General features: G+C 42.1%; 1 protein-coding gene across 19 annotated transcripts in view; it reads left to right on the top strand.

Moving 5' to 3' along the window:
* Window positions 1-25,918, top strand: part of CLIP1 (CAP-Gly domain containing linker protein 1) — a 146,226-nt gene that overhangs the window by 93,998 nt on the left and 26,310 nt on the right. For all 19 annotated transcript variants that reach the window (XM_021072961.1, XM_021072963.1, XM_021072964.1 and 16 more), the window contains 6 exons: window positions 784-940; window positions 2,626-2,791; window positions 2,889-3,104; window positions 9,201-9,317; window positions 11,368-11,474; window positions 20,510-20,630. In XM_021072961.1, the coding sequence (XP_020928620.1) occupies window positions 784-940; window positions 2,626-2,791; window positions 2,889-3,104; window positions 9,201-9,317; window positions 11,368-11,474; window positions 20,510-20,630 (884 nt within the window). The remainder of the gene's footprint in view (window positions 1-783; window positions 941-2,625; window positions 2,792-2,888; window positions 3,105-9,200; window positions 9,318-11,367; window positions 11,475-20,509; window positions 20,631-25,918) is intronic.

A 25,918-nucleotide genomic window follows, 5' to 3' on the forward strand; every position in this document is an offset into this window, starting at 1 on the left:
CTACACTACAGCTCACAGCAACGCTGGATCCTTAACCCATTGAGCAAGGCCAGGGGTGGAACTCACATCCTCAGAGAGACAACATTGGGTCCTTAACCCATTGAGCCACAATGGGAACTGCACCAGGCATCATCTTTAGTCTGAGCTGTTTTAATAGCTGGCTACCTGAGTACCTGCTTCGGCTCTTACTCCCTTCAGTCACTTCTCAGCACTTCTCACAGAGCTATCCTGTCAACATCAAGTCAGATCATGTCACTTCTCTGCTTACAATGGCCCACTGGCTGCCATCTCACTCACAGTAAAAGCTGTGGTCCTAACCATTATCAGATCCTGTTATCCCTGTTTTCATCCTGTCTTATTCTTTCCCTTGTTCCTTCCACTACAACTGTATGGGCCACCTTGGTGATACTTGATTGTCAAACTTGTTCCTGCCTCAGGGCCTTTGCACTTGCTTCACCTGTGCCTCCTTTCCTCTTCTCTCACTTCCCTCAGCATTTTACTTAAATGTCACCAACTCACGAGAGGCTCTGTCTAAGGTTTTAACCTCCCTAACTCCTTTCTCTACTTGTATTTTTTTTCTTCTTAGCACTTATCAGTATCTATTACACACTTTATTTTATTTGTCTTATTTATTGTCTGTCTGCTTTGCTAGAATATAATTTTCGTGAGGGCAGGGATTGCTATATACGAATATTGCCAAAGCAAGACTTGGCATACCAGATGTAGTTGTTACATTTTGGTTGATTATAACACAGTTGTGCTATTGTTTCTATATATATTCAGATATGGAGGCAAAATTCAGAGAGAGAGATGAAAGAGAAGAGCAGTTGATAAAGGCAAAGGAAAAATTGGAAAATGACATTGCAGAAATAATGAAAATGTCAGGAGACCATTCTTCTCAGCTGACGAAAATGAATGATGAGTTACGTCTGAAAGAAAGGTATGTATGAATGTGCCTGCTCTGGGTTAAGCTCTGAAGCAGTGTCTGGATGGGAGGGTGAGCCAAAAATCTGCAGGATTGTTAGGTTTTAAAGTTGCCTGTCTCTTCTTTTCTGTATCATTTCAGTGTATCCTTGAATTATGTACCTAACCTTTGAAGGAGTACAGTATTGTAGACTTTTTGGTAACTTACAAAGAAAGATAGTAGTTTGCCAATGGCGATAACATCTTTTACAGGCAGTTAAACACATTTTTATGGAGTTCCTTTGTGGCACAGCAGGTTAAGGATCTAGTGTTGTCACTGCAGTGGCTTAGTTCACTGCTGTGGTGTGGGTTCAGTCTCTGGTGCAGGAACTTCCATATGCCATGGTTGCGTCCAAAAACAATTTTTTTGAACCCGTCATAATGTAATGATAGGTAATACTTATTAAAGGCTGACTATGTCTCATACACTGTACTAACAGCTTTATACAGAGTATATTTTTTAATTCTCCTGATAATCCTGTGAGGTAAGTGTATTATTACTCCCATTTTAAAGAAAGAGGAATGGAGGCTTAATGAGGTTAAGTAAGTTGCCTGAGATTGCAGATCTAGGCAGTCTGGTCTCAGTGCCCTCGCTGTTCTTAATCACTACACTGTACTTTCTCAGTGTTAAAGTTGCTTTTATCTTAATCTGTGCTCTCTATTCTGAGGCTCTTTTTGCTTTGATTTGTTTTTCTTTTAATGGCTGCCATATAAAAATGAAATGTTTATTTTATAAGGCACAAAGTTTTAGGGGACATGTTAGTACCGATAGACTGCTGATGCTGAAAGTGTTACTACTGGGCAGAGTTCTGTTTACACCCAGCTGTGCACTCAGCATGGTACAGCATTGGTGGGCGGTGGGTGTGTGGGCCTTGGTTGGCTAACATTGCTCAGATGGGCTGTGAGGCGGTACAACCACGCCGGTAGTTGTGGCACAGAGCCTTGAGAAGTTCCACTTCCTTGGGTGCTTTATCCAGAGGCACCACCATCTGACTTTTCCTCCTCCATTCTCCAGTCCAGAAGACAGCTTATTCTCTAGGTTGATGGCCCTCGTGCATCTTTGTTGGACCACATGGTTATCTTTAAGCTAGAACTTCAAATTATTTATTGTTACTTTTGTATCTTCTGTTCTCAAGCAGCACTAAAACGAGTCTTTGATAATCTAATCTGCTAAAATTTGGAAACTTTTCTAAATCCTCATTTCCTCTAATATATTTAATTTTCACTCATTTAGTGATATAAAATAATAAATGTCTAAATAGTTATTTAGAGTAACTATTAGTAGTTACTCTAAACAAGGCATTTATAACCATCACAATTGTTATAATTATTCTTCAGAGAGTTCCCTTGTGGTGCATCGAGTTAAGGATCCCACATTGTCATTGCTGCTGTGGCATGGGTTTGAGCCCTTGCCAGGGAACTTCCATGTGCTGTGGGGCAGGGCCAAAGAAACAAAACGCAAAAAAACCATTATTCTTTAGGACAAGTCAGGTCATTTTTTTTTCTTACTGCAGGTCTTATTAATTGCTCAGGTCTTATTAATTGCTAATAACATTTATAATCATTAGTACAATTATTTTTAATACTCTCTTTAAAGTATAATGCTAGAATTGAAAGCACTCTTTTGAAAAGTCTGACGCCTTGTATTGAAACTTGTTCTAGAAATGTAGAAGAATTACAGCTAAAACTTACCAAGGCCAATGAAAATGCAAGTTTTCTGCAGAAAAGTATTGGAGAAGTAACTCTCAAAGCTGAACAAAGCCAACAGGAAGCAGCTAAAAAGCATGAGGAAGAAAAGAAAGAATTGCTGCAAAAATTGTCAGATCTGGTAAGGAGAGGCTCCGTGGGACCACTTGCTGGAAGGGGAGGCAAAGGGCAGGACTACTGTGGTTGAATGACTTACTCCTCACTCGGGGTTTGTGCAGGAAAAGAAGATGGAAATGAGCCACAACGAATGTCAGGATCTGAAAGCGAGGTATGAGGAAGCCAGTTCTGAGGCCAAGGCCAAGCATGAAGAAGTCCTGCAGAACCTCCAGAAGACGCTGTTGGACACGGAGGAGCGGCTGAAGGCCGCGCAGGAGGAGAACAGTGACTTGCTGCAGGAGATGGAGGAGCTGGAGAAGCAGGCTGGCAAAGCCAGAGTAGGTGGTGGGGGGACTGCACTGTTGTATTACAGCTTGCTCATGTTCCCCATCAGGGCTGTAGGGCTGCTTAGAAAGCAGCAGCACTGTGGGACAGCGTTTGCTGCCAGCCTTTACAAACATTGACCTGCCGAATGTGTAGTGGGACAGTGAATTACCTTTCCTGTGACTTCAAGTGTTTGTACAAGCCGCTGTTCCTCCTCAGGGATGGCGATAACTATAGGTCTTTCCCCTGAATGTACTGTGTAGCCACCCCTCCCATGGCGCTTGTTCCCCGGCTGTCATGTGGAGTCTTCTGCTGCTTGAGCTCTGTCTGCCTGTTTGTAGCAGACCATTTGTTGTGAGAAACCATGTTCCTCTAATCTTGGCCATCTTGCTGCCTTCTTGCACCAGGGGTAGGAGGGACATATTGTAAGAAGCAAGTGGGCAGGGAGTGGAGCCTGTTTGGAGGAACAGAGTTTTTATAGGAAAAATTAGAAGGGCTTTTATATGTCCCTAGGAAGATGCTATGAGCTTATTAACAAGGAAGCTGGATTTAAGGGCCATGGGAAAACATCCTATTGTTAAGTAGAGCAGAACATGATACACTGAATTTCATTTTATGTTGTCAGGATCTTACCAGTGTCCCAGTATGTTTTTTGACTCTGGTAACGTAATGAAATTCAGCCCTCTTTCTACTATTTAAATTGCCCAAAGAAAAGCAAATGATATATTGGTTGATATATTAAAATATATCAACAAACACAATACAGTTTAGTAGAAATAAAATGTAAGAGAGCGTATGTAGGACTTGAAACATTTAAACCTTATTAAGTGGAGCATGACATAATATATGTCATATGTAAGATGCCTAAATTTTCTGTCTTCTACTTACTGACCGTAAAGACTTTATCTTTTCCCTGTGAGGTAGCTCCAGTTTTATGAACCATTTAACACTGAATATAATTTCCAGAGTTTTTAATCTTTGTGGATCCCTTTACCTGGAGAGACTCCAGTTTTTTACTGTTTCCCTTAAAATGTTGCAGCCTGACCAAACCATAGCATTCTGGTAGTTTGTGTAAAGTCTTATTAATTTTGTTTATTGGTTTTTTTATTTTTTTTTATTTTTATTTATTTTTTTTTTTGTCTTTTGTCTTTTTGATTGTTGTTGTTGTTATTGTTGCTATTTCTTGGGCCGCTCCCGCGGCATATGGAGGTTCCCAGGCTAGGGGTTGAATCGGAGCTGTAGCCACCGGCCTACGCCAGAGCCACAGCAACGCGGGATCCGAGCCACGTCTGCAACCTACACCACAGCTCACGGCAACGCCAGATGTTAACCCACTGAGCAAGGGCAGGGACCGAACCCGCAACCTCATGGTTCCTAGTCGGATTCGTTAACCACTGCGCCACGACGGGAACTCCGGTTTTTTTAAAATAAGGATCATTTGGTTAAAATGCCAGGATCGTTCCCTCTCCAAAGTTGTCTGGATATCTGATTTCTGGGGATTTCAACATTTGTCAGCGACAGGGGCTCACAGATTCTTTTGAGAATCTGATGAAACCTTAAGCTGTTTTCCCAGGAAATTTGATATATGCACTCAGCAGGCTTTGCATGAAAGTTGAGGAGGTTCATGGAGCCCACCACACTTCCACGTTCCCTAGTCTAAGAGCCAGTGAGTTATAGCTGTGCTGTCTAGTATAGCAGCCATTAGCCACTCATGGCCATTTTTGTTCTAAATTCATCTTCTCAGTGGCACTCACCACCCTCCAAGTGCACACCAGCCATACGTGTGGCTAGTGGCTACCATACTAGACAGTGCAAATCACATCCATTTACATCATTGCAGAAAGTTCTGGACAGGTGGTCAGATTATTTTATAAAGCAATACATTTTTTAAAGCCCATTCATTTTGATCCCCAAACCTAGCAGATTTGTCTGTAATTTTAATGTTATATATTGAGGCTAAATCAGTATCAGGCCAGGTCCTTTAGTAAGTAAAACTCTGCAGTTAGTTTTGAAAAGAAACCATCATCCTCCTCCCCATTTTTGGTTAAAATACACTCACTTTTTGTAGTGCTTTGGATTGTAAAATTCTTTTATGGGAGTTCCCATTGTGGCTCAGTGGAAACGAACCCGACTAGTATCCATGAGGATGTGAGTTTGATCCCAGGCCTCACTTAGTGAGTTAAGGATCTGGTGTTGCTGTGAGCTGTGTTAGAGGTCACAGACTCAGCTTGGATCCAGTGTGGCTGTGATTGTGGCTGTGGCTGTGGGTGTGGTCAGCAGCTGCAACTTTGATTCGACCCTAGCCTGGGAACTTCCATATGCTGCAGATGCAGACCCTAAAAAACAAACAAAAAACCCCCCCAAAAAACTTCTATTAATCCTTTCTACAGTAGAGATAATTGGAAAGGCAAGAAAGAATCTCATGCCTTGATGTCAAAGGACTGTTTGTATCCTCTGGGTAGCTATCAGAAATATTTCAAAAAAACCAATAGATCAGCATTTTGCCAAGCTGAACTTGCTTTGCATTCCCCTGTTAGCCAGGTAGTTTCTATTTATTGTAAAACATTTTTTAAGCTTTTTTGATTTAGGTTACATTAAGTTATTTGGGCTCACTTTCGTCTGCTTGATTTCATCATTTTTCCGTTCTTTCCACCTTTTTGTTTCTGTAGTCGCTAACTTACTTATTAACATCAGCCAAAAAAGAAATTGAACTAATATCAGAAGAGCTGAGGGGTCTGAAATCAGAGAAGCAGCTTCTTGCACAGGAGGGAAATGCTTTAAAGTTAGAAAAAGGTTCACTTTTGTCAAAGCTTTTAGAGGTGGAGGCCAAAATAACTTTACTTCAGGAAGACCAACAGAAGCTATGGTCAGTGAACGAAACTCTTAATTTAGAAAGGCAGAAAGCTGTGGAAGAAAAGCAAGATGTTGAAAAGCTTTATCAGCAGGAACAACTTGAGAAAGCAGCTTTGGCTGTGGAGAGAGAGAAACTGCTGAAAGAAATCAATATTGCACAGGAAGAACTCTTGAAGATAAATGTGGAAAATGACTCTTTGCAAGCTTCCAAAGCAAGCTTGCAGGCACTCACGGAGGAGTTCCAGATGAGCAGAGATATGTTGATTGCCGAGTCCAAGAAGAATCGGGAAGAAAAAGACCACCTGGGGGATCACATCAAGAAGCTTGTGACCGAAAACCTTGCATTGGCTAAAGATAAAGATGAAATTATTCAGAAGCTTAAGAGCTCTTACGAGGAGCTAGTCAAAGATCAGAAAACCCTGGTGCAGGAGATTGAAGATCTCACCACTGAGAAAAAGTCGGTTTTAGAGAAGCAGTCCAGTCTCGAAAACGTGTGCATAGCTTTAAAGGTCGAGAGAGACCATCTTCTTCAAAACAGCAAAGACCTGCAGTTGGAAAAGGACATGCTGCTTCAGGGGCAGGAGAAGCTGAACACCAGCCTGGAGGGCGCCCTCCAGGTCAAACATCTGCTCAGCGCGGAAGCCAGTGGGCTTCGAGCACAGCTGGATGAGGCCAGCAGAGCCCTGAGGAAGGCCGAGTTGGAGACTCTGCAACTCCAGGCCACAAACACGAACCTCAGCAAGCTGCTGGAGGAGATCAAGACGAGTCGGGAGATCACCGACTCCGAGTGCATCCAGCTTCTGCACGAGAAAGAAACCCTGGCCTCGTCTGAGAGAAGGCTCTTGGCTGAAAAAGAAGAACTTCTCACTGAAAACAGACTCATCACTGAGAAATTCAACAAGTGCTCGGAAGAGGCAGCCCACATCGAGATGAGCCTGAACGAGAAGATCTCATACCTAACTTCTGAGAAGGAGCTGGTTTGCCAGAAAATCACCAAGCTCAAAAAGCAGCACGATAGTCTCTTGAAAGAAAAATCTGTCCTGGAGATGCAGAATGGAGATCTGCTTGCAGAAAGAGAGAATTCCATCAAAGCCATAGGAGACCTTAAAAAGAAGTACGACCAAGAGTCCACAAACAGAAGAATCATTGTGCACGAGAAGATGAAACTGCTCGGCAATCTCGATGCTCTGAAGAAAGAGCTTCAGGAGAGGAAAAAGGAAAACCAGGAACTCGCAGCCACCAAGTGTGATCTCTCTTTGATGCTGAAAGAGGCTCAAAATGCCAGAAAGACTCTAGAAAAAGAACACACCAACACTCTGCAAGCAAAGGAGAGCTTGCATACTGAACTGAAGGCATGCTCTTCTGAAAAGAATATCTTGCTGAGGGACAGGTTGAACCTGCAGGAGGAGTGTCAGAAGTTAAATGAGAAGATGCAGACTATGCAGCAGTCCCTCCTCCTGGAGAAAGAAGCCAGAACCCAAGACAAAGACTCCTCCCTGTATGAGAACAACAAGCTCCATGGGAGGCTGGCACTCCTGGAGCAGGAGATGGAGGAGCTGAGAGCATGCTCTAAGGAGCTCCAGTCCGAAAATGTGGTCCTCATCCAAGACAAGACCAAATCAGAGCAAAAGGTGGTGGAGATCCTTAAGGAAAAGGAACTCCTGAGCGCAGAGGCGGCTCGACTTGCCGCCAAGATAGAGACTCTGAAGAGCGACTTTGCCGCCTTGTCCAAGTCCAAGTTGGAGCTGCAGGAGCTGCACAGCTACCTCACCAAGATGCTGGACGACCTGAGGCTGAGCCACGAGGTGACCCTAGCCGAGCAGGCCAAGGCTGTGCAGGATAACAAGAACCTCCTGGCCGAGAAGAGGGAGATGATGCTGAAAAAGGAGGAGCTCCTAAAGGAAAAGGAGAAGCTGGCCGAGAGCTACTTCATCCTTCAGAAAGAGATCAGCCAGTTGGCCAAAACCAACAGCCATATCTCAGCCAACCTCCTAGAGTCGCAAAACGAAAACCGTATTTTGAGGAAAGACAAGAGCAAGCTCACTCTTAAAATTAGGGAGCTCGAGACCCTGCACTCCTTTACGGTAAAGGGGGAGGTTCAAGTATTGAGCACCTGAACTAACACTGTGCACTAACCCTGTAGTGGCCCAGGGACCCATCTTCGTTTCCACAGGAGACCCACCCCATCTAATCCTGAGCTGACATTTCTCAAGCCATTTGTCACCACCTGAAAGGGCAACCCTTTACTGAATGTCTCATTGCAGTCGTCTCTATTAGAAAAAATTGCAAACTGAATGGAAAGGGTAGATTTTTTTTTAATCGAGGGAGACTTTTTCAGGAAAAAGGCAGCCATGGTTCTTAAAGGCTTAAGAACAGTAGTAAAATGGGCACATGTTAAAACAGTATCTTCTATGTGGCTTTTAACTGTTTCATGGTGTCTATTCATTTGGAGCTGGAAGAGGCCAGGGAAATCGCCATAGCTAGTAGCAGGGAAGGGCTAAAGGCAGAGTTCCCATAAGCTTTATTAGACCATGTGAAACTGTAAGCAGGTGCTTTTGAACAAAGATTTTAGTGCGCCTTTTGACTTTTTTCAATATCTTAACAGCTAAGGATTTGTTTCCCCTATGCATGTTATCTTTTTTTTTCTTTCACGAAACGCTTATATCTATCACCTGCAGCTTCTCGTAGAGCTTGTCATTCAGCGCTTCTCGCCAAACACTTGAGTCTTGCACTGTAATTGCCCAAATAATTTTTTATTTTTATTTGAGAAGTTCCCAACCTAAATTCCAAGTGATTGCTAAAAGCCCTGAATTTGAAATAGCAAGAGTAGTATTTTAAACTACAACAGTAAATATGATGAAGGGAAAATTTGGCTAGCTAAGGATGTTACTCTTTATTATCACCAAACATTTCACTCAAATTCCACTGAGAAAGATGAGCACCCCTGACAGTGGAACTTGGAACTTAGAAGATGTAGGCTGAGAGAGGTCTGAAAATATGCACATTGCATATTGCAATTGGCTTGTTGAAAAATGGCACACAAAGAGTCCATCCCTTTGTTCTGCTTCAGAGTAAAGACCTCTGATGTTTTTGTCTGTCTTGGCATTGGATTGGTGACCAGCTCACTTCACTGTCTCCATGTCATTCTCTCCCCCACACAGACCCTGTGCTTGGTCTGAGCAGCAGGGCCTGGGCATTAGTTCCCCCTCGGGTGGGTGAGGGTGCCCTAATTTCTCACGGTGCTTTCTCATATTCAGGCTGCTCAAACAGCAGAAGATGCCATGCAGATCATGGAACAGATGACCAAAGAGAAGACTGAAACCCTGGCCTCCTTGGAGGATTCCAAGCAAACAAATGAAAAACTGCAGAATGAAGTAATCAGATTTAAATGGCTTTTTGTACAAAGGACAGCTTATCGACTTCATGGAATGTTTGATCACTAACTCAGGATTGTTTATTTTTTGAAGCATGGCCTCACACAGGTTTGATCTATGTTAGCGGAGTCGCGTGTACACCAGAACCATGATTATATTAAATAAAGTGTATCACTTCATTACTTACTTAGTAGGATCAACCTTTAAAAAAGAAGGGGCAGACCCTGATGGCGTGGCTTTCTGTGATCATTGTTCAGCGACAGAACTAATGAGAGGAGGTACCGATAACATTCTCCAGCTTTTTTTTTTTTTTTTTATCTTAAATTACATATATATATATATATATATATATATATTTTTTTTTTTTTTTTTTCCCTTAACCATCTCTCAGCCTTGAGCCACCGAATTCTGTCCCTCAGGCCTGAATTTGACATAGGCCTTCTCTTGGCCTAATTGAGTACGGGTTCCCTCTTGTCTCATTTGAATCGGTCACTTCTGGGTCTCGGACAAATTTGTGGTGTCAAGATAATTTTGATCTTGTCCAAAAGTAGCCTTTCCCGTTCTGCGCCCTTCTTTGATTCCACCTCTCACCCCCACCCTCCCAACCCTACCAACCCTTTCTTTCTTTGGAAAGCTGTTACGTAAATCCTAAGCAGATTGCTTCGCCAAAATAGCCATGTGAAGTTCCATAGAACTTTAGATGCTTTTTAAAGTGATAGGTAAGATGTTAAAGAATTTAAAAGCAAGAGAAGATCTGGAGAGCCACACTGAATAGCTACTGTAAAGGTCAGGCCTTCTCCTATGGAAGGTCAAGGTTGAAATCCATAAAGACATGTACATTTTGAGATAATCAAAGGGTAAATAAAACTTGACACAGGAAGCAGTTACATGTATGGGACAGTACAGTCCTAGGAAAAGACTTAAGCTGAAAATACAAAAGCAGTAAAAGTTACAGATGATCAAAATTAGAAGCTAAAGTAAATGAGAAGATTTGAGGGAATGTCTCTAACATCTGAAGATAGACTGAGGGAGACCGTGTGCTCCCATACCACACCCTGCCAGAATACAGACTGGGCGAATCAGTTTTTGGACCCACTGTGATATTTCAGGGGTTTTAGGGGTTTTTTTCCCCCCTTGAATCTTGAATGTTAGAAAGCATTAAAAGAAGATGATGGTGTTAAAACTAGCAAGACACTCTCTAGGACTCTGGTGGCATGTGACATAGCAGAAGTACCTCTGGCCATCTGAGATAATTAGATGAGTCCTAGAAAGCCAGCCTGGTACCAGGAGCACAGCCTGTGTGATGCACCGCCCCTAACGAGGCTCCCCATCCCTGGGGGGTGTGCACTTAGAGCTCCAGCCATCTGCCAGAGCCTGTGGAAGGTCACATCCCTACTCATTCTGGTAATGTGTCTGGCTCTCTCACCAGGGCCTGGGCACTAAGCTGGCTGTGTCCTCCTCGGACAGGTGATGGGGCAGAAATGTGAGCGAGTGCTTCCTCAGTCTCACCACGTGGCTTTTTGAAGCTCAGATGAATAACTCAATCTTTTCCCATCTACCTATACCCCAGTAATTTTTGTAATGCTGATTCTATAAATTTGTTACTGACATTGAAAAATAGCATATCCTAAATTACTAACCTGTGGGAAGGAAAGGGGTTTGTTTTCACGACCAAGAATTATTCCTTGCTGATGTCATGTCTTTGCCATTTGCTTCTCATTTTTTAAAAGACGGATCATACAACAAATAGCAAGTTCAGTGATAAATGTTGAGAATTATACACAAGATGAAAATTTTTGCTTTAATTTATGTAGCAATTTAGTTTGTTATTTTGGCCAAGTGTACAGGAGATATCTGACTGAATGTAAGGGGGAGTTGCAGTTTATAAATAGAGTTGATCACTTGTAGTCTTTTCAGCCTAGGAGGTCTTTTTTAAAGTGACTAATTTCACCTATCTGTCTAATGCACATTTTCATGAATGATTTGTCTATCCACTCATGTGATTGGAAAATGAAATAATTTCATCAAGTTTTTTCTCTTGGTCTTTAAGTTGGATACACTTAAAGAAAACAACTTGAAAAATGTAGAAGAGCTGAACAAATCAAAAGAACTGCTGACTGTAGAAAATCAAAAAATGGAAGAATTCAGGAAAGAAATGTAAGTTTACCTCCTCTGAAACTGTGGAACTTATTTAAAATTGCAAAAGTGAAAACAATGTCACTTCTTTTTACAGTACCTGACAAGTATATAAACTAGTAGTCTCCCCCCCCCCCCAGTGCTCTTGGAGACCTGAGAAGTCATCCTTATAACCATGGTTAAGTTGGAACTATAGCAAAGTTACAGGATCAAAGTGAAATGTGTGCTGGCTGATGAGTTAGGACATTTGATATTCAAATGTGACTTATAAAGCCTTACGAAAGTACAAGTGGAATCGGAGTTTTTAAAAGCATTTATGCTTACATGGTATTAATCTCAACCTTAGGAACAGTCAGACCCTCTATTAATAAATCCTTCAGAACTCTAGAGGGAAGGAGTCCCCACTGTGGGGCAGTGGGTTAAGAATCCAACTGCTGTGGCTCAGGTTGCTGCGGAGGCTCAGGTTCGATTCCTGGCCCAGCACAGTGGGTTAAAGGATCCAGCATTGCTGTAGCTGCCACGTAGGTCACAGCTGTGGCTCAAGTCATAGCTGCAGCTCAGATTCAATCCCTGGCCCTAGAACTTCCATATGCCCTGGGTGCAGCAATGAAAAAAAAAGAACCACCACCACCAAAAACAAAAAACTATAGGGGAAAAAAAAGCTTGCACTTTGGAGATTATCAACAATCTTGATTTTAAGAATAATCAAATCGTCTGCATGGAAATTAAATGAGCCCAGGAGTCCCACTGTGGCTTAGCAGTTATGAACTCTTCTGGTATCCATGAGGATTTGGGTTCAATCCCTATTTTCGATCAGTGGGTTAAGGATCCGGTGTTGCCGTGAGCTGTGGTGGAGATTGCAGATTGGGCTGTGGCGTAGGCTGGCAGCTGTAGCTCTGATTCAACACCTAGCCTGAGAACTTCCATATGTTGCAGGTGCAGCCCTTAAAAAAAAAGAAAAGAAAGAAAAAAAAAATGAGCAGAGTTCTGGAAGACTCTTTCCAACCAAGATTTACTCATCAATTTGCTACCTAGATTTCAGGTAGACAGGCTGCCTAGGTTTTCTTTGTCAACACCACCGTTTTCAAGTTTGGTTCTTATCATTATTGCAAGTGGTTATTTATCTGACATTATGAATGGTAGTTACACAGTAGGTTTCATTTTGCTTACCTATTCTGAAAACTGCACTGTATCAACTGTGTGAACCTAAAGATGGAAAGCCAGTTAGTCTGGAGAACATTTGAGTTCGTCCTTTGCGCTAGGTACAGGTAAACTAGGAAGGATACAAAGATGAATTTCACGTGGACTCTGCCCTTCAAGGGTTTATATTATTTGTCTCCAGTTTTGCACAAATTAACGAGATTCAGATACAAACAAAGGCATCTGTTCCAAATTGCCATTCCCAAGTCACCACCCTCTGTACTGTTCGTTGATCAATCTTGGATTTAATTAGTATATGATGTCTCATACTTCTGAGAGTCCCTAAAAGTCCTCCTGGAAATAATCTCATCTGAGAGGATGGACAACTCACGAGGTTGACAACCCATCCTTCCCTCAGCCTAAGTTTTAGGCTCCCAGCAATTCCATTTACACAGATGTATACATTTATAGTTGCGACGATGGTCCCCAGAAGCTTGAATCTCCCGTCTGCTTGGAGCCAAATGGCACAAGTAGAAACAGTCCCTGTGATGGGAAAAACAAGTTGAAATTGGCTCAGAGAGGATGAGTTAGCTAGAGGATGAGTTAGTTCAGGGTCTCCCCACCCCTCACCTCCCACCATGACACAGTAACTCTGCTAACCTGGAGTGTTGGGAGCACCACATCGACCTCCGTTCACTTGTGTCACATAGACAGCTGGTGGGGGGGCGGGGGTCTCTGGCGGGGGGGGTTCTGAGCAGCAGGAGAATGTTCCTCCACTCACCTCCCTCTGCCGTAAGCCCACTTCTGGGGGTGGGCAGGGCCAGAAAGGACCTAGCTGAGAGAGCTCTGGGGGGTCAGAAAGTTCTTCTCCCCCGCAGCACCACCCAGGAGTCTCCCATAATCGCCATTGCACTGGTCCAGTATTTCAGTGTCAGCATCCCCAGTTTTTCTGTCACGTCACCCATCCCCTAGTCAGCATGTGGTGGTTTCACTTCTGTCAAGAGAGAAACTCCTTTTGTGCCCCCTTCTTCCAGCAACCCCATGGAATAATGAAAGCTTAGCCTGAAGCCTGTGGTGGAAGGCAGGGGAACTCAAGCCTGGCAGCCATGCTGCCATCCCCCTCCACCAGGCCTGCCTCCTTCCCAGTGGCGGGGGCGAGGGCGGGGCAGGAACCAGACCACAGGATCCTGTCTTGTGCCAGTGACTTGGCACATGATGGCCGGGAGGGAGTCTTAGCAGGACAGAGGGGCAGCAGGAGACATCACAGTGATGTCCAAGAGAAGCTGGTGGAGGGAGGTGTGAGGAGAGGTTGAAAGGGCCCCCTGCTCCCAGTGACTCATTGCTCCCTGCCCTAGACCTGGCCACATTTCAGGGACCATCAGATATAAACGTACTACATACTGAGAATAGTGCCTCTCAAAACAAAACAAAACAAAAAAACCAAAACAAAACGAAACAAAACAAAAACAAACAGTCATTTCACTGTTTCTCAGCCTTATCCTCCAGCACTCGAAGCTAGAGAATGAGCAGCGGTTTGTTTTTCTCTGGTTTAGACATATCTGGAATCTTCACATCCTCTAGAGCTTTTTAGGTGTTTCCCTTGACCTGCTAGGACTATGGTTCCTGATGGAAAAGAGACAGCTGTATAGACACAGGAGTTCTAACAGGTACCACCTCCTGTAGGATCTTGTCCTTGGCACTGGAAGCCCAGCTCATGTAACTAAATGTTCCCTTTCCTCTATGCTAAAACTAACCTGGTTTTAGGAAAACACTTGATATTGGTTAGCCAGCTCGTATTTTTATTTGGACAGAGGGAATAAAATGGTTTCTCTCTGGTGTGTAATTCTGAATCTCAGGAGAAACCATATAAACTATTTAATGTTTGCCTTTAATAACTCACCTGGCACAGTAATAAATCTAGAATATATTTAGCATGGTGATTAATAGATTTATGATAGATTCCTAAGTAGAATGTTTGCAGTCAATATTAGCAATGTTTATTTTGGCTCTCAGTTTTAAAACTGACAATCTTCTGTTGCAAGGTAGAAAGAAAAGTAGCTTTAAAAAATGTGAGAAATACATTTGTAAGTATTTTCAGAATTATTTCTTAGAGTGTGTCCAGAAGTTGAGCTGTTAGAGCTTCCTGCCTCTATGAAATATCCACTCTGGTCTAAAGAAACAGTGAAAGGTGTTTCTATATTTGAATCACAGCTGAGGTTGATCTGCCAGTTTTAACTCTAGTTTTCATGGTTCTGCAGCTTACGTGATTTGGGACAAATCTTTCACTTCCCTGAGTTTCATTTTTGTCATCTTCAAAATATAAATGGTAACATTAACTTCTTTGGACTTTGAAGATGAAATGAGAAAATGTACATGTAAGCCTTTTGTAGAATGGAAAACATTGAACAAATGTCACTTTATTTTTAAACCTTAAAGCATCTTGATATATGCTTGACCCCTGGTTTAATTTTCCTTACTGAGGGCTCTTAATAGAAACCAAGGATTTTAACAAACTTTAAAGGATGAAAATCTTTGAGAAAGAAAGAACATGATCACAAACTTTCACTGACAGGCCACACAAATGTGGAGACCAGATAGCCCGTAACAAAGGCAGTGACTATTTGGCAACAAACGGTTTGGCTTATGATTATTTCTTCATAAGTAATGTCTTCTGATGTGTCAATAGCCAACGGACTTTGGCCAGAAGATCACCTTTAGCTGTAGTGAGAGAGTGTGTGTGTGTTGATCCATAATTAAAATTAAGCCTCCCAGGTTTTTTGTTGTTGTTGTTGTTATTTCCCCAATACAGTTTTTTTTCTACTGTCCAGCATGGTGACCCAGTTACACATACATGTACACATTCTGTTTTCTCACATTATCATGCTCCATCATAAGTGACTAGACATAGTTCCCAGTGCTACACAGCAGGATCTCATTGCTAATCCATTCCAAATGCAATAATTTGCATCTGTTAACCCCAAGCTCCCATACACCCCACTCCTTCCCCCTCCCCCTTGGCAACCACAGGTCTATTCTGCAAGTCCATGATTTTCTTTTCTGTGGAAAGGTTCATTTGTGCCTTATGTTAGATTCCAGATATAAGTGATATCATATGATGTCTTTCTCTTTCTGACTTATTTCACTCAGTATGAGAGTCTCTAGTTCCATCCATGTTGCTGTAAATGGCATTATTTTGTTCTTTTTTATGGCTGAGTAGTATTCCATTGTGTACATATACCACATCTTCCTGATCCAGTCATCTGTCGATGGACATTTGGGTTGTTTCCATGTCTTGGCTATTGTGAATAGAGCTTCAGTGAACATGTGGGTGCATGTATCTTTTTTAAGGAATGTTTTGTCTGGATATATGCCCAAGAGTGAGATTGCTGGATCATATGGTAGTTCTGTGTATAGATTTCTAAGGTACCTCCATACTGTTGTCCAAAGTGGTTGTACCAGCTTACATTCCCACCAACAGTGCAAGAGGGTTCCCTTTTCTCCACACCCCCTCCAGCGTTTGTTATTTGTGGACTTATTAATGATGGGCATTCTGACTGGTGTGAGGTGGTATCTCGTGGCAGTTTTGATTTGTATTTCTCTAAGAATCAGGGATGTTGAGCATTTTTTTCATGTGCTTGTTGGCCATCTGTACATCTTCCTTGGAAAAATGTCTATTCAGGTCTTTTGCCCATTTTTCATTTGGGTTGTTGGCTTTTTTGCTGTTGAGTTGTATAAGTTGCTTGTATATTCTAGAGATTAAGCCCTGGTCAGTTGCAGCGTTTGAAACGATTTTCTCCCATTCTGTAAGTTGTCTTTCTGTTTTGTTTTTGGTTTCCTTTGCTGTGCAGAAGCTTGTCAGTTTGATCAGGTCCCATGGGTTTATTTTTGCTCTTATTTCTGTTGCTTTGGGAGACTGACCCGAGAAAATATTCATAAGGTTGATGTCAGAGAATGTTTTGCCTGTGTTCTCTTCCAGGAGTTTGATGGTGTCTTGTCTTACATTTAAGTCTTTAAGCCATTTTGAGTTTATTTTGCTGCATGGTGTGAGGGTGTGTTCTCGTTTCATTGATTTGCATGCATCTGTCCAGGTTTTCCAGCAATGCTTGCTGAAAAGACTGTCTTTTTCCCGTTTTCTGTTCTTGCCTCCCTGTCAAAGATTAATTGACCATAGGTGTCTGGGTTTATTTCTGGGTTCTCTATTCTGTTCCATTGGTCTGTCTGTCTGTTTTGGTACCAGTACCACACTGTCTTGATGACTGTGGCTTTGTAATCTTGCCTGAAGTCTGGGAGAGTCATGCCTCCTGCTTGGTTTTTGTTCCTCAGAATTGCTTTGGCAATTCTGGGTCTTTTGTGGTTCCATATAAATTTTCGGATTGTTTGTTCTAGTTCTGTGAGAAATGTCATGGGTAATTTGATGGGGATTGCATTGAATCTGTAGATTGCTTTGGGTAGTCTGGCCATTTTTACAATATTAATTTTTCCAACCCAGGAGCATGGCATATCTTTCCACTTCTTTACATCTTCTTTAATTTCTTTGATTAATGTTTTATAGTTCTCAGCATTTAGGTCCTTTACCTCCTTGGTCAGGTGTATTCCCAGGTATTTGATTTTGGGGGGTGCAATTTTAAAAGGTATTGTATTTTTGTATTCCTTTTCTCCTATTTCATTGTTAGTATACAGAAATGTGACTGATTTCTGAATGTTAATCTTATATCTTGCTACTTTGCTGAATGTATTGATCAGTTCAGGTAGTTTTTGGGTTGAGTCCTTAGGGTTTTCTGTATATAGTATCATGTCATCTGCATACAGTGACAGTTTTACCTCTTCCCTTCCTTTTTGGATGCCTTTTATTTCTTTGGTTTGTCTGATTGCTGTGGCTAGGACTTCCAGTACTATGTTGAATAACAGTGATGAGAGTGGACATCCTTGTCTTGTTCCAGATTTTAGTGGGAAGACTTTCAGCTTTTCTCCATTGAGTATTACATTTGCCGTGGGTTTGTCATAAATGGCTTTGATTATGTTAAGGTATGTTTCCTCTCCACTTTAGTAAGAGTTTTGATCATGAATGGATGTTGGACTTTGTCAGATGCTTTCTCTGCATCTATTGAGATGATCATGTGGTTTTTAACTTTTCTTTTGTTAATGTGGTGTGTGACATTGATTGATTTGCATATGTTGAACCATCTTTGTGCACCAGGGATGAATTCCACCTGGTCGTGGTGTATGATCTTTTTTATATGTTGTTGGATTTGGATGGCTAAAATTTTGTTGAGAATTTTTGCGTCTACATTCATCAAAGATATGGGCTGATAGTTTTCTTATTTGGTTGTATCTTTGTCTGGTTTTGGAATTAGGGTGATGGTGGCATCATAGAATGTCTTTGGGAGTGTTCCTTCTTCAACCTTTTGAAAAAGTTTAAGGAGGCTGGGTATAAGTTTCTCTTTGTATGTTTGGTAGAATTCACTTGTGAAGCCATCTGGTCCTGGACTTTTATTTGTAGGGGATGTGTTTATGACATATTCAATTTCATTTCTAGTGATTGGTCTGTTCAGTTGATCTGTTTCTTCTTGATTCAGTTTTGGTAGGCTGTAAGTCTCTAGAAAGTTGTCCATTTCTTCTAGGTTGTCAAATTTGTTGGCATACAATTGTTCATAATATTCTCTTATGGGTTTTTTTTTGTATCTCTAGTATCAGTTGTGACTTCTTCTTCATTTCTTATTTTGTTTATTTGGGTTTTTTCTCTCCTCTTCTTGGTGAGTCTAGCCAGAGGTTTGTCAGTTTTGTTTACCTTTTTAAAGAACCAGCTCTTGGTTTTGTTTATTTCTTCTATTATTTTTTTAATCTCTGCTTTATTGATTTTCTCTTTGATCTTTATGATTTCCTTCCTTCTGCTGACTTTAGGTTTTTCTTGTGCTTCTTTTTCTTTTTGTAATTCATTTAGGTGGTGGGTTAAGTTCTCGATTTGAAATTTTTCTTCTTTTTTGAGGAAAGCCTGTATAGCTGTGAATTTCCCTCTGAGCACTGCTTTTGCAGCATCCCATAGATTTCGAGTGGTTGTGTCTTCCTTATTATTTGTCTCGAGGTATTTTTTAATTTCCTTCTTGATTTCTTCATTGACCCATTGGTTTTTTAGTAGCATGTTTAGTCTCCATGTAGTATTTTTTTCTCGTTTCCTGTGGTTGATTTCTAGTTTCATGACATTGTGGTCAGAGAAGATACTTGAAATAATTTCTGTTGAGGTTAGCTTTGTACCCCAGTATGTGATCAATTCTTGAGAATGTTCCATGTACACTTGAGAAGAATGTATATTCTGATTTTTTTGGATATAATCTACTGAAAATGTCGATTAAGTCTAACTTTTCTATTGTGTGCTTTAGGATATCTGTTGCCTTACTGATTTTCTGTCTAGAGGATCTGTCCATTGATGTGAGTGGGGTATTACCTCCCAGGTTTTGAATGATTAATTGCCTGAGGCTAAAATTCCTTCTCAGTTTTTTTTTTTTTTTGGGGGGGCTCTTTTTTAGGGCCACACCTGCAGCATATGGAAGTTCCCAGGGAAGGGGGCGAGTTGGAGCTGCAGCTTCCAGCCTACGCCACAGCCACAGCAATGTGGGGTCTGAGCCACATCTGTAACCTACACCACAGCCCACGGCAACACTGAATATTTAACCTACTGAGCGAAGCCAGGTATCAAACCCACATCCTTATGGATACTAGTCGGGTTCATTACTGCCAAGCCATGATGGGAACCCCCCTCTCAGTTTTTCTTCACTTGCTAAATAAATATCTCTGTGAAGTGCCAAATTTAATGTGCCAAGAGCATTTTTTGTGTGGACATAGTCCCCTGTGTCTTCATGAGGTCAGCCCTGTAGGTATGATATAGGTGTGTGGAGAATTAAAAATCAGGAAAACTGAAGATGCCAAGCACTGCCACCCTTTAGACAATTGAAGTTAAAAATAGATGTGTTCATGCATCAGCAGATGGATTCCTACCCAGATGACTTGATTCAGAATTCAGCCACGTATGACAGCTCACTAAATGGAGTATAGCCAGCACAGACTTCAAATTCATAATTGCATCAAGACCTTCTATGGTATTAAACTAAAATTCAGTGATCAGATAAACTGTTTTGAATATACATAGGTAAAGGGTAATAATTTGAGACATATTTTCAATTAAGCTTAACAATGGAAAGATGTTTAATAAATACATTTAACCCTGCTCACATTTTGTATGCTGATATTCATGATATAGGTTAGCAAGCTGTATTTTTTATTTGTTGCTTTTAATTACAAGTCAGCATTATGGGAAGAATACAGTTAAAACAAGACACTTGTTATGTAATTAGAAAACTGCATTTCTTTTGGGTATCTTACCTCTGGTTGTCCTGAAAACATACCTAGATTCACGCCAACACTTGACAGATACTGGCAAACAGAACCATTAGATTTACATTTCTGCAAGGAAAAAACAAACAAACAGATTACGGATTTGTACAGTTAGAACAGTGCTGTGGCAGCAAAGTAAATCACTTTATCAACATAATAGGTTTTAGTATAATTTCCTAATAGAAATAAGGGGACTACTGACCATTTCATCTGTCATTTATTTTATAGTAACACTACTTGTTGTATGGGAGTGTTTAGAAGTGGGGTAAGGGTGGGTGTGAGAGGGTGGACATAGGGCAGATTAGGTTTGAAAAAAAATGTACTAATCGTGGGCAGCATTCCTCCTCCTGAGAGGTTCAGGCCACCTGCCTCCCTGTGCGTGAGGATAATACTGCATCCTGTTATTATAGATCCTGTCAGGCACGTGACCCAGATATATTTTCCTCAGTGCTGTGAAGCTTGTCGTCTCCCACAGTTTCCTTGCCTGTCTTGTTTCTATGGTAACCGTGCACTCACTGTCCTTGCAGCGAAACCCTCAAGCAGGCAGCAGCTCAGAAGTCCCAGCAGCTTTCAGCATTGCAAGAGGAGAACGTGAAACTTGCCGAGGAGCTGGGGAGAAGCAGGGACGAAGTCACAAGTCACCAGAAGGTCAGTGGGCCGTGGGTGGGCATTCTCAGCTCTGCCATGCTGTCTATTGCTGCGGGCAATGCACGAGAGGCTCCTCAGAGATGCAGTCCATGTGGGGGTTCAAATGGGGTTTCAAGTCATCTGTGTTGTGTGTCTCCTTGTTTTCAAGCATGCTACTTAGGACTAGGGTAGGAGTGAGTTGACAGGTCCTTTAGGAAAAAAAACAAAACAAAACACTGGGAACTTGAAAGCAAGTAGAAAATAAGATCTCAGACAATCTTATAGCACAGCATTTTTTATTTTTTAAAGTTTTATTGGAGTATAGTCGATTTACAATGTTATGATCATTTCTGCTATACAACAAAGTATTCAGTTATACCTATACACACATTCATTCTTTTTCAAATTCTTTTCCCACTGGATGATCACAGAATATTGGATAGAGTTCCCTGTGCTGTACAGCAGGTCCCTGTTGGCCATTCACGCCACAGACCACAGTGATAGCACAGCATTTCAATGGAAGCCCTTATTGCTTGGGTTTCAATTTTTTTCCTCAAAGATATTTTTTTCTTTCATCGAAATTGATTTTAAGGAAATAGATCCCAAGAATACAGATTTGGTGCGAGGGTTGGCAGCTGTTTTTAAAAAGAAGTCTGCTTTTCTTTAAATTAAAAGTAAAATATTAAACATCTCCTAGTGGAACTGTGTATGTATGTGCACACATGTGCATTGTGTATGGAATGTGTGTGCTACTCCTGGAATGAGCTGTAAGCTAAGCCCAACCCACTTCCTTCTGTATTTAAATTACAAAGGTTTCTGACAAGTTTATTAAACAATGAAACAAAACTGATTTTAAAGAATGCTATTTTCTGTTTTTATTCTTGAATCAAAGTACTGTTAGTCACACCCAACCTAAGAGCAGAAGTTCCCCCCAAAATTACATTTTTAAGAGAATTTTACTGTGTGGTCACTGTTTCTTGCTTTTCACATCAAGGGAAAAACTTGATTTTTCCCAGAGCATACTTTGTAAATATGAATTCTCACTTAGATAGAGTAGTTTGGTATAATTGTATTGAATATCCACTGATGTGGTGCGGTTTGTGGTGCAAGGGCTGGGCTTTTCAAAGAGTTGACCTCAGTCTTTAACATCTTTGTTAGTGCTTTCCACAGCTGTCCTGCTTCTCAGAGACCTGGCCCATCTCTCAGGCTCCAGGGTGGAGATGGTGCTCTGGGCAATAGTAGCTCACAGGGAGTGGCTCTGTGACAGGCACAGATACCCCACAGCCATCCTCTGAGTCTTTGCAGTAATTCTGCCATTATCCCCACTTGTAAAGGAGGAAACGAAAGCATGAAGGAGATAGTAACGACTCAGCTTCATTCAGCCAATAGCGCTGGGGGATGTGTGTCCTCTTCTGACTCAGTCTGGAAAAGAATCAAGGGTTGACTTAAACAGGGTCATTGCCCTCTCCCTTGGTCATTTTGTGAGAAAGTGGAGTTTGTGAAAAACAGAAGCCCCTTGATCCAGTGAGGTTCTGCACCCCCATCCCACCCCAACCCCAGCATAAACCAGAGCGTCAAAACCAGATATCGCTCCCAGGAGTGTGTCTGTGAAGACTTGCAAGGAAAGGGTCCCAGCTGAGTGCTGATTTATTTGTCTCCTTTTATCTCCTCCTGTGGACTGTCTTGGTGGAGAGAGTGGGTCTGCAAATGGGAGGAACACACAGAAATCAGCCTCCCATCTCATGTCATGACCTTCACTGGTTGACTACATTTCTTGTTTCTGTCTCTCAGAACCAGAAAGACTAAGAGGGGAGCATCACAATTCCCCCAGCAGAGGGAGGTTTTCAGGGATCCTCTCCATTCCCCAGTTCTTTCTCTCTTGCTCTGGGATTTGAATTCCTTTCCTTTTGAAAAAATTTTGTGGCTAAAAATGTGAAAATCAGTGAAGAGTTCCTGTCAGGCTCAGTGGTTAACAAATCTGACTGGGAACTGTGAGGTTTCAGGTTCGATTCCTGGCCTCGCCCAGTGGGTTAAGGATCCGGCGTTGCCATGAGCTGTGGTGTAGGTTGCAGACGAGGCTGAGATCCCACGTTGCTGTGGCTGTGGTGTAGGCTGGCGGCTACAGCTCCGATTTGACCCCTAGCCTGGGAACCTCCATATGCTGTGGGAACAGCCCTAGAAAAGAAAAGAAAAAGAAAAGAAAATCAGTGACTTTGAAGAGTGTTAGGAAAGTAGCACCTGCAAGAAACAATGAGGACAGTGACATCACTCTAAAGAAGGGGTTGTTTTGCCCTTTGTACTTCCCTGTGTTTCACTCTGGAGAGAGAAGCAAGCAGCTGTGAACTAAAACGTGAGAGACTTTGATGATAGAGATTGATAACAGTGAGAGCAAATACCAAGGAAGTATGCAGATAATTCTTCCCTTGGTGTATACATTTCAAAAGGGTGGTGAGAATACCCCATTTAAGATAACTTTGGGAGTTCCCATTGTGGCGCAACAGAAAAGAACCTGACTAGTACCCATGAGGGCTCAAGTTCAATCCCTGGTCTCGATCAGTGGGTTGGGGATCTGTCGTTGCCTTGAGCTGTGGCCATGTAGGTTGTACATGGGGCTAGGATCCCATGTTGCTGTGGCTGTGGTGTAGGCCGGCAGCTGCAGCTCCAATTCAGCCCCTAGCCTGTGAACTTCCATATGTCACTAGTGTAGCCCTAAAAAAAGCAAAAAAAAAAAAACTTCAAAGTAGCCTTAGGCTAAAGAAGATTAATTCATCGGGTCTATTACTCATTATCTCTGACAGTCTAGAGTGCCGATTACCTATGTAAAATCACGAATTTCCACTTTGTTTTTTGTTCATTTTTTTAAGTTTTATTGAATACAGTTGATTTACAAGGTTGTGATAATTTCTACTCTATAACAAAGTAATTCAGTCATATATGTATACATATATGTATACATATATCCCTTCTCTTTCAGATTCAGATTTCCACTTTGTTACTTGGTATAGTTGAGCCAAACTATTGGTCAGCTTTGTTCACAAATACACTATAGGAGTTTCCTGGTAGTGCAGTGGGTTAAGCATCTGGCATTGTCACTGCTGTGGTACTGATTTGATCCCTGGCCCAGCCAAGAACTTGAGCATGCCGTGGGTGCAGCCTATATATGTATGTTCTTTCAATTCTACTGTTACTTTGTTACTTTTTTTTTTTTTTTTCCTACCTCAAGTATTTAGTTTGCTTAGAAAACCCAGATCCCAGAATCTGTTCTGCATCTTAATACTCTCGCTGGGAACATTGGCTAAGGATTTTGATTTCCTTGAAAAACCCCCTGAAACAGCCATTTCATTTCCTGTTTGACAGTTGGAAGTATAATTTTATTTGTTGAAACAAAAGAATCCCTGGAGTTCCCATTGTGGAACAACTGGATTGGATGCAGGTACCAGGATGCAGGTTTGATCCCTGGCCCAGCACAGTGGGTTAAAGGATCTGGCATTGCCTCAGCTGCAGCATAGTTTGCAGCTGCAGCTCAGATCTGATCTCTGGCCAGGGAACTCCATATGCCTCTGGGCAGCCAAAAAAGAAAAGGAAAGAAAAAGATCACCTGCCTCCCTGTGACTGTGGTTTTGTAGAGCATTCTCTCTTTTTACCACCTTAAAAGGTGAAGTGGGAAATGCTGCAGTTAAGAGGGCCAGCAGTGGGGTAGAGAGTGATGATAGATTCTTTGTGTCCTCAGAAACCCTTCTCTGACTCGGTTGACCCCTGGGCGCCCTGTTCCCCCATGAATTGTTTTGATAGTTGGAGGCTGACCTGTTTGCTCAAGGTCCTACAGAATGGAATTGGCCAAGCCAAAACAGAAACAGAACCCAAACTGTCTGCTCTAACAGCTGTTCTCCTTTCCAGTGAAAAATGATATCTCCAATCCCCCTTCCCAAGTGAGATTTTGCTTTTTTTTTTTTTTTTTTTTTCTTTCTTTTTTTAGGGCTGCACCTATGGCATATGGAGGTTCCCAGGCTAGGGGTCTAATTGGAGCTACAACTGATGGCCTGCACCACAGCCACAGCAATGCCAGATCCAAACTGTGTCTGTGACCCACACCACAGCTCACAGCAATGCCAGGTCTTTAACCCACTGAGCGAGGCCAGGAATTGAACCCGCATCCTCATGGGTACTAGTCAAAAGGGTTCATAGCCGCTGAGCCACAACAGGAACACCCTAGATTTTTCTTTTTAAGAGAGGAGGGGAGTGACAACCAGGGTCAGTTAAGGCCGTGAGAGGCACAAGTGTTGGCTTCATCTGGCATCATTTGTGACAGAAATCCTTATAAAATGTCACATAGAGTGCCTTATCTTTTAAAAGATGATATTAGATTGAACATATGAAATGGCTCCTGTTTTGCAGTTTCACGTAGTTCAGCCTAATAGCTCATGTAATTCATCTTTTCTTGATAACTGACAATTTTGCAGATTGTCACAATCTTAGGTGTTTAGTGTTTACTCTCACATTGTGTCCTGCCTGGTGGCCTGACTGTGTGTGTGCATGCATGCACGCACACACACATAACATGAAATGTACTCTTTTAACCATTTTGCAGTGTGCTTTCAGTGGCACTTAGTACAATCACAAAGTCGTGTGAGCATCCTCTGTGTCCGATTCCAGAACATTTTCATCCCCAGCAAAGGAAACCCCATACCCACTGAACCAGCCACTCCCCATTGCTCCATCCTCCCAGCCCCAGGCAACCACTAATCTATTTTGTATCTCCATGGATTTGCTTATTCTGCATATTTCACATAAATGACATCATACAGTATTTGTCCTTTGTGTCTGTCGCTTAGTGTCATAATATCTTTGAGGTTCATCCATGTTGCAGCCTGTATCAGAACTTCACTTCTTTTCATGGCTGAGAAGTGTTTTATTGAAGGGATGTAGCACATTTTGTTTATCCATGTGTCCAGGTGTCTTATGTCTTCTTTCTCCATCCACACTACCACCTGTCCCTCCTGACATCCACTCCCGGCCAAGAGCCCTTGTATCTCATCACCCCTTTCTATCTTTTGTGGGTTGGGAAATCCTCTTGTTCCTCAAAAGCAGTGCTAAGTCTTGCCAGACTCTTCACACTCAACAACCTTAGCTGCTTCTTATCTCTGTCTCCAATCCTTTGCTTTCTGCCTTTATTTTTCCCCTCCCACTTTCTTTCCAATCTCCTACTCTGCTTTTTGCCACCACCACTGCTCTCCAGAGATGGCCCTGGCTTGAGTGCTCGCACTGCAACTGCACTCACATGGCCTCCTTCCACGCGCCTGAACCCGTGT

The sequence above is a fragment of the Sus scrofa genome, chromosome 14 (genome assembly GCF_000003025.6).
Source record: "Sus scrofa isolate TJ Tabasco breed Duroc chromosome 14, Sscrofa11.1, whole genome shotgun sequence".
Lineage (NCBI taxonomy): Eukaryota > Metazoa > Chordata > Mammalia > Artiodactyla > Suidae > Sus > Sus scrofa.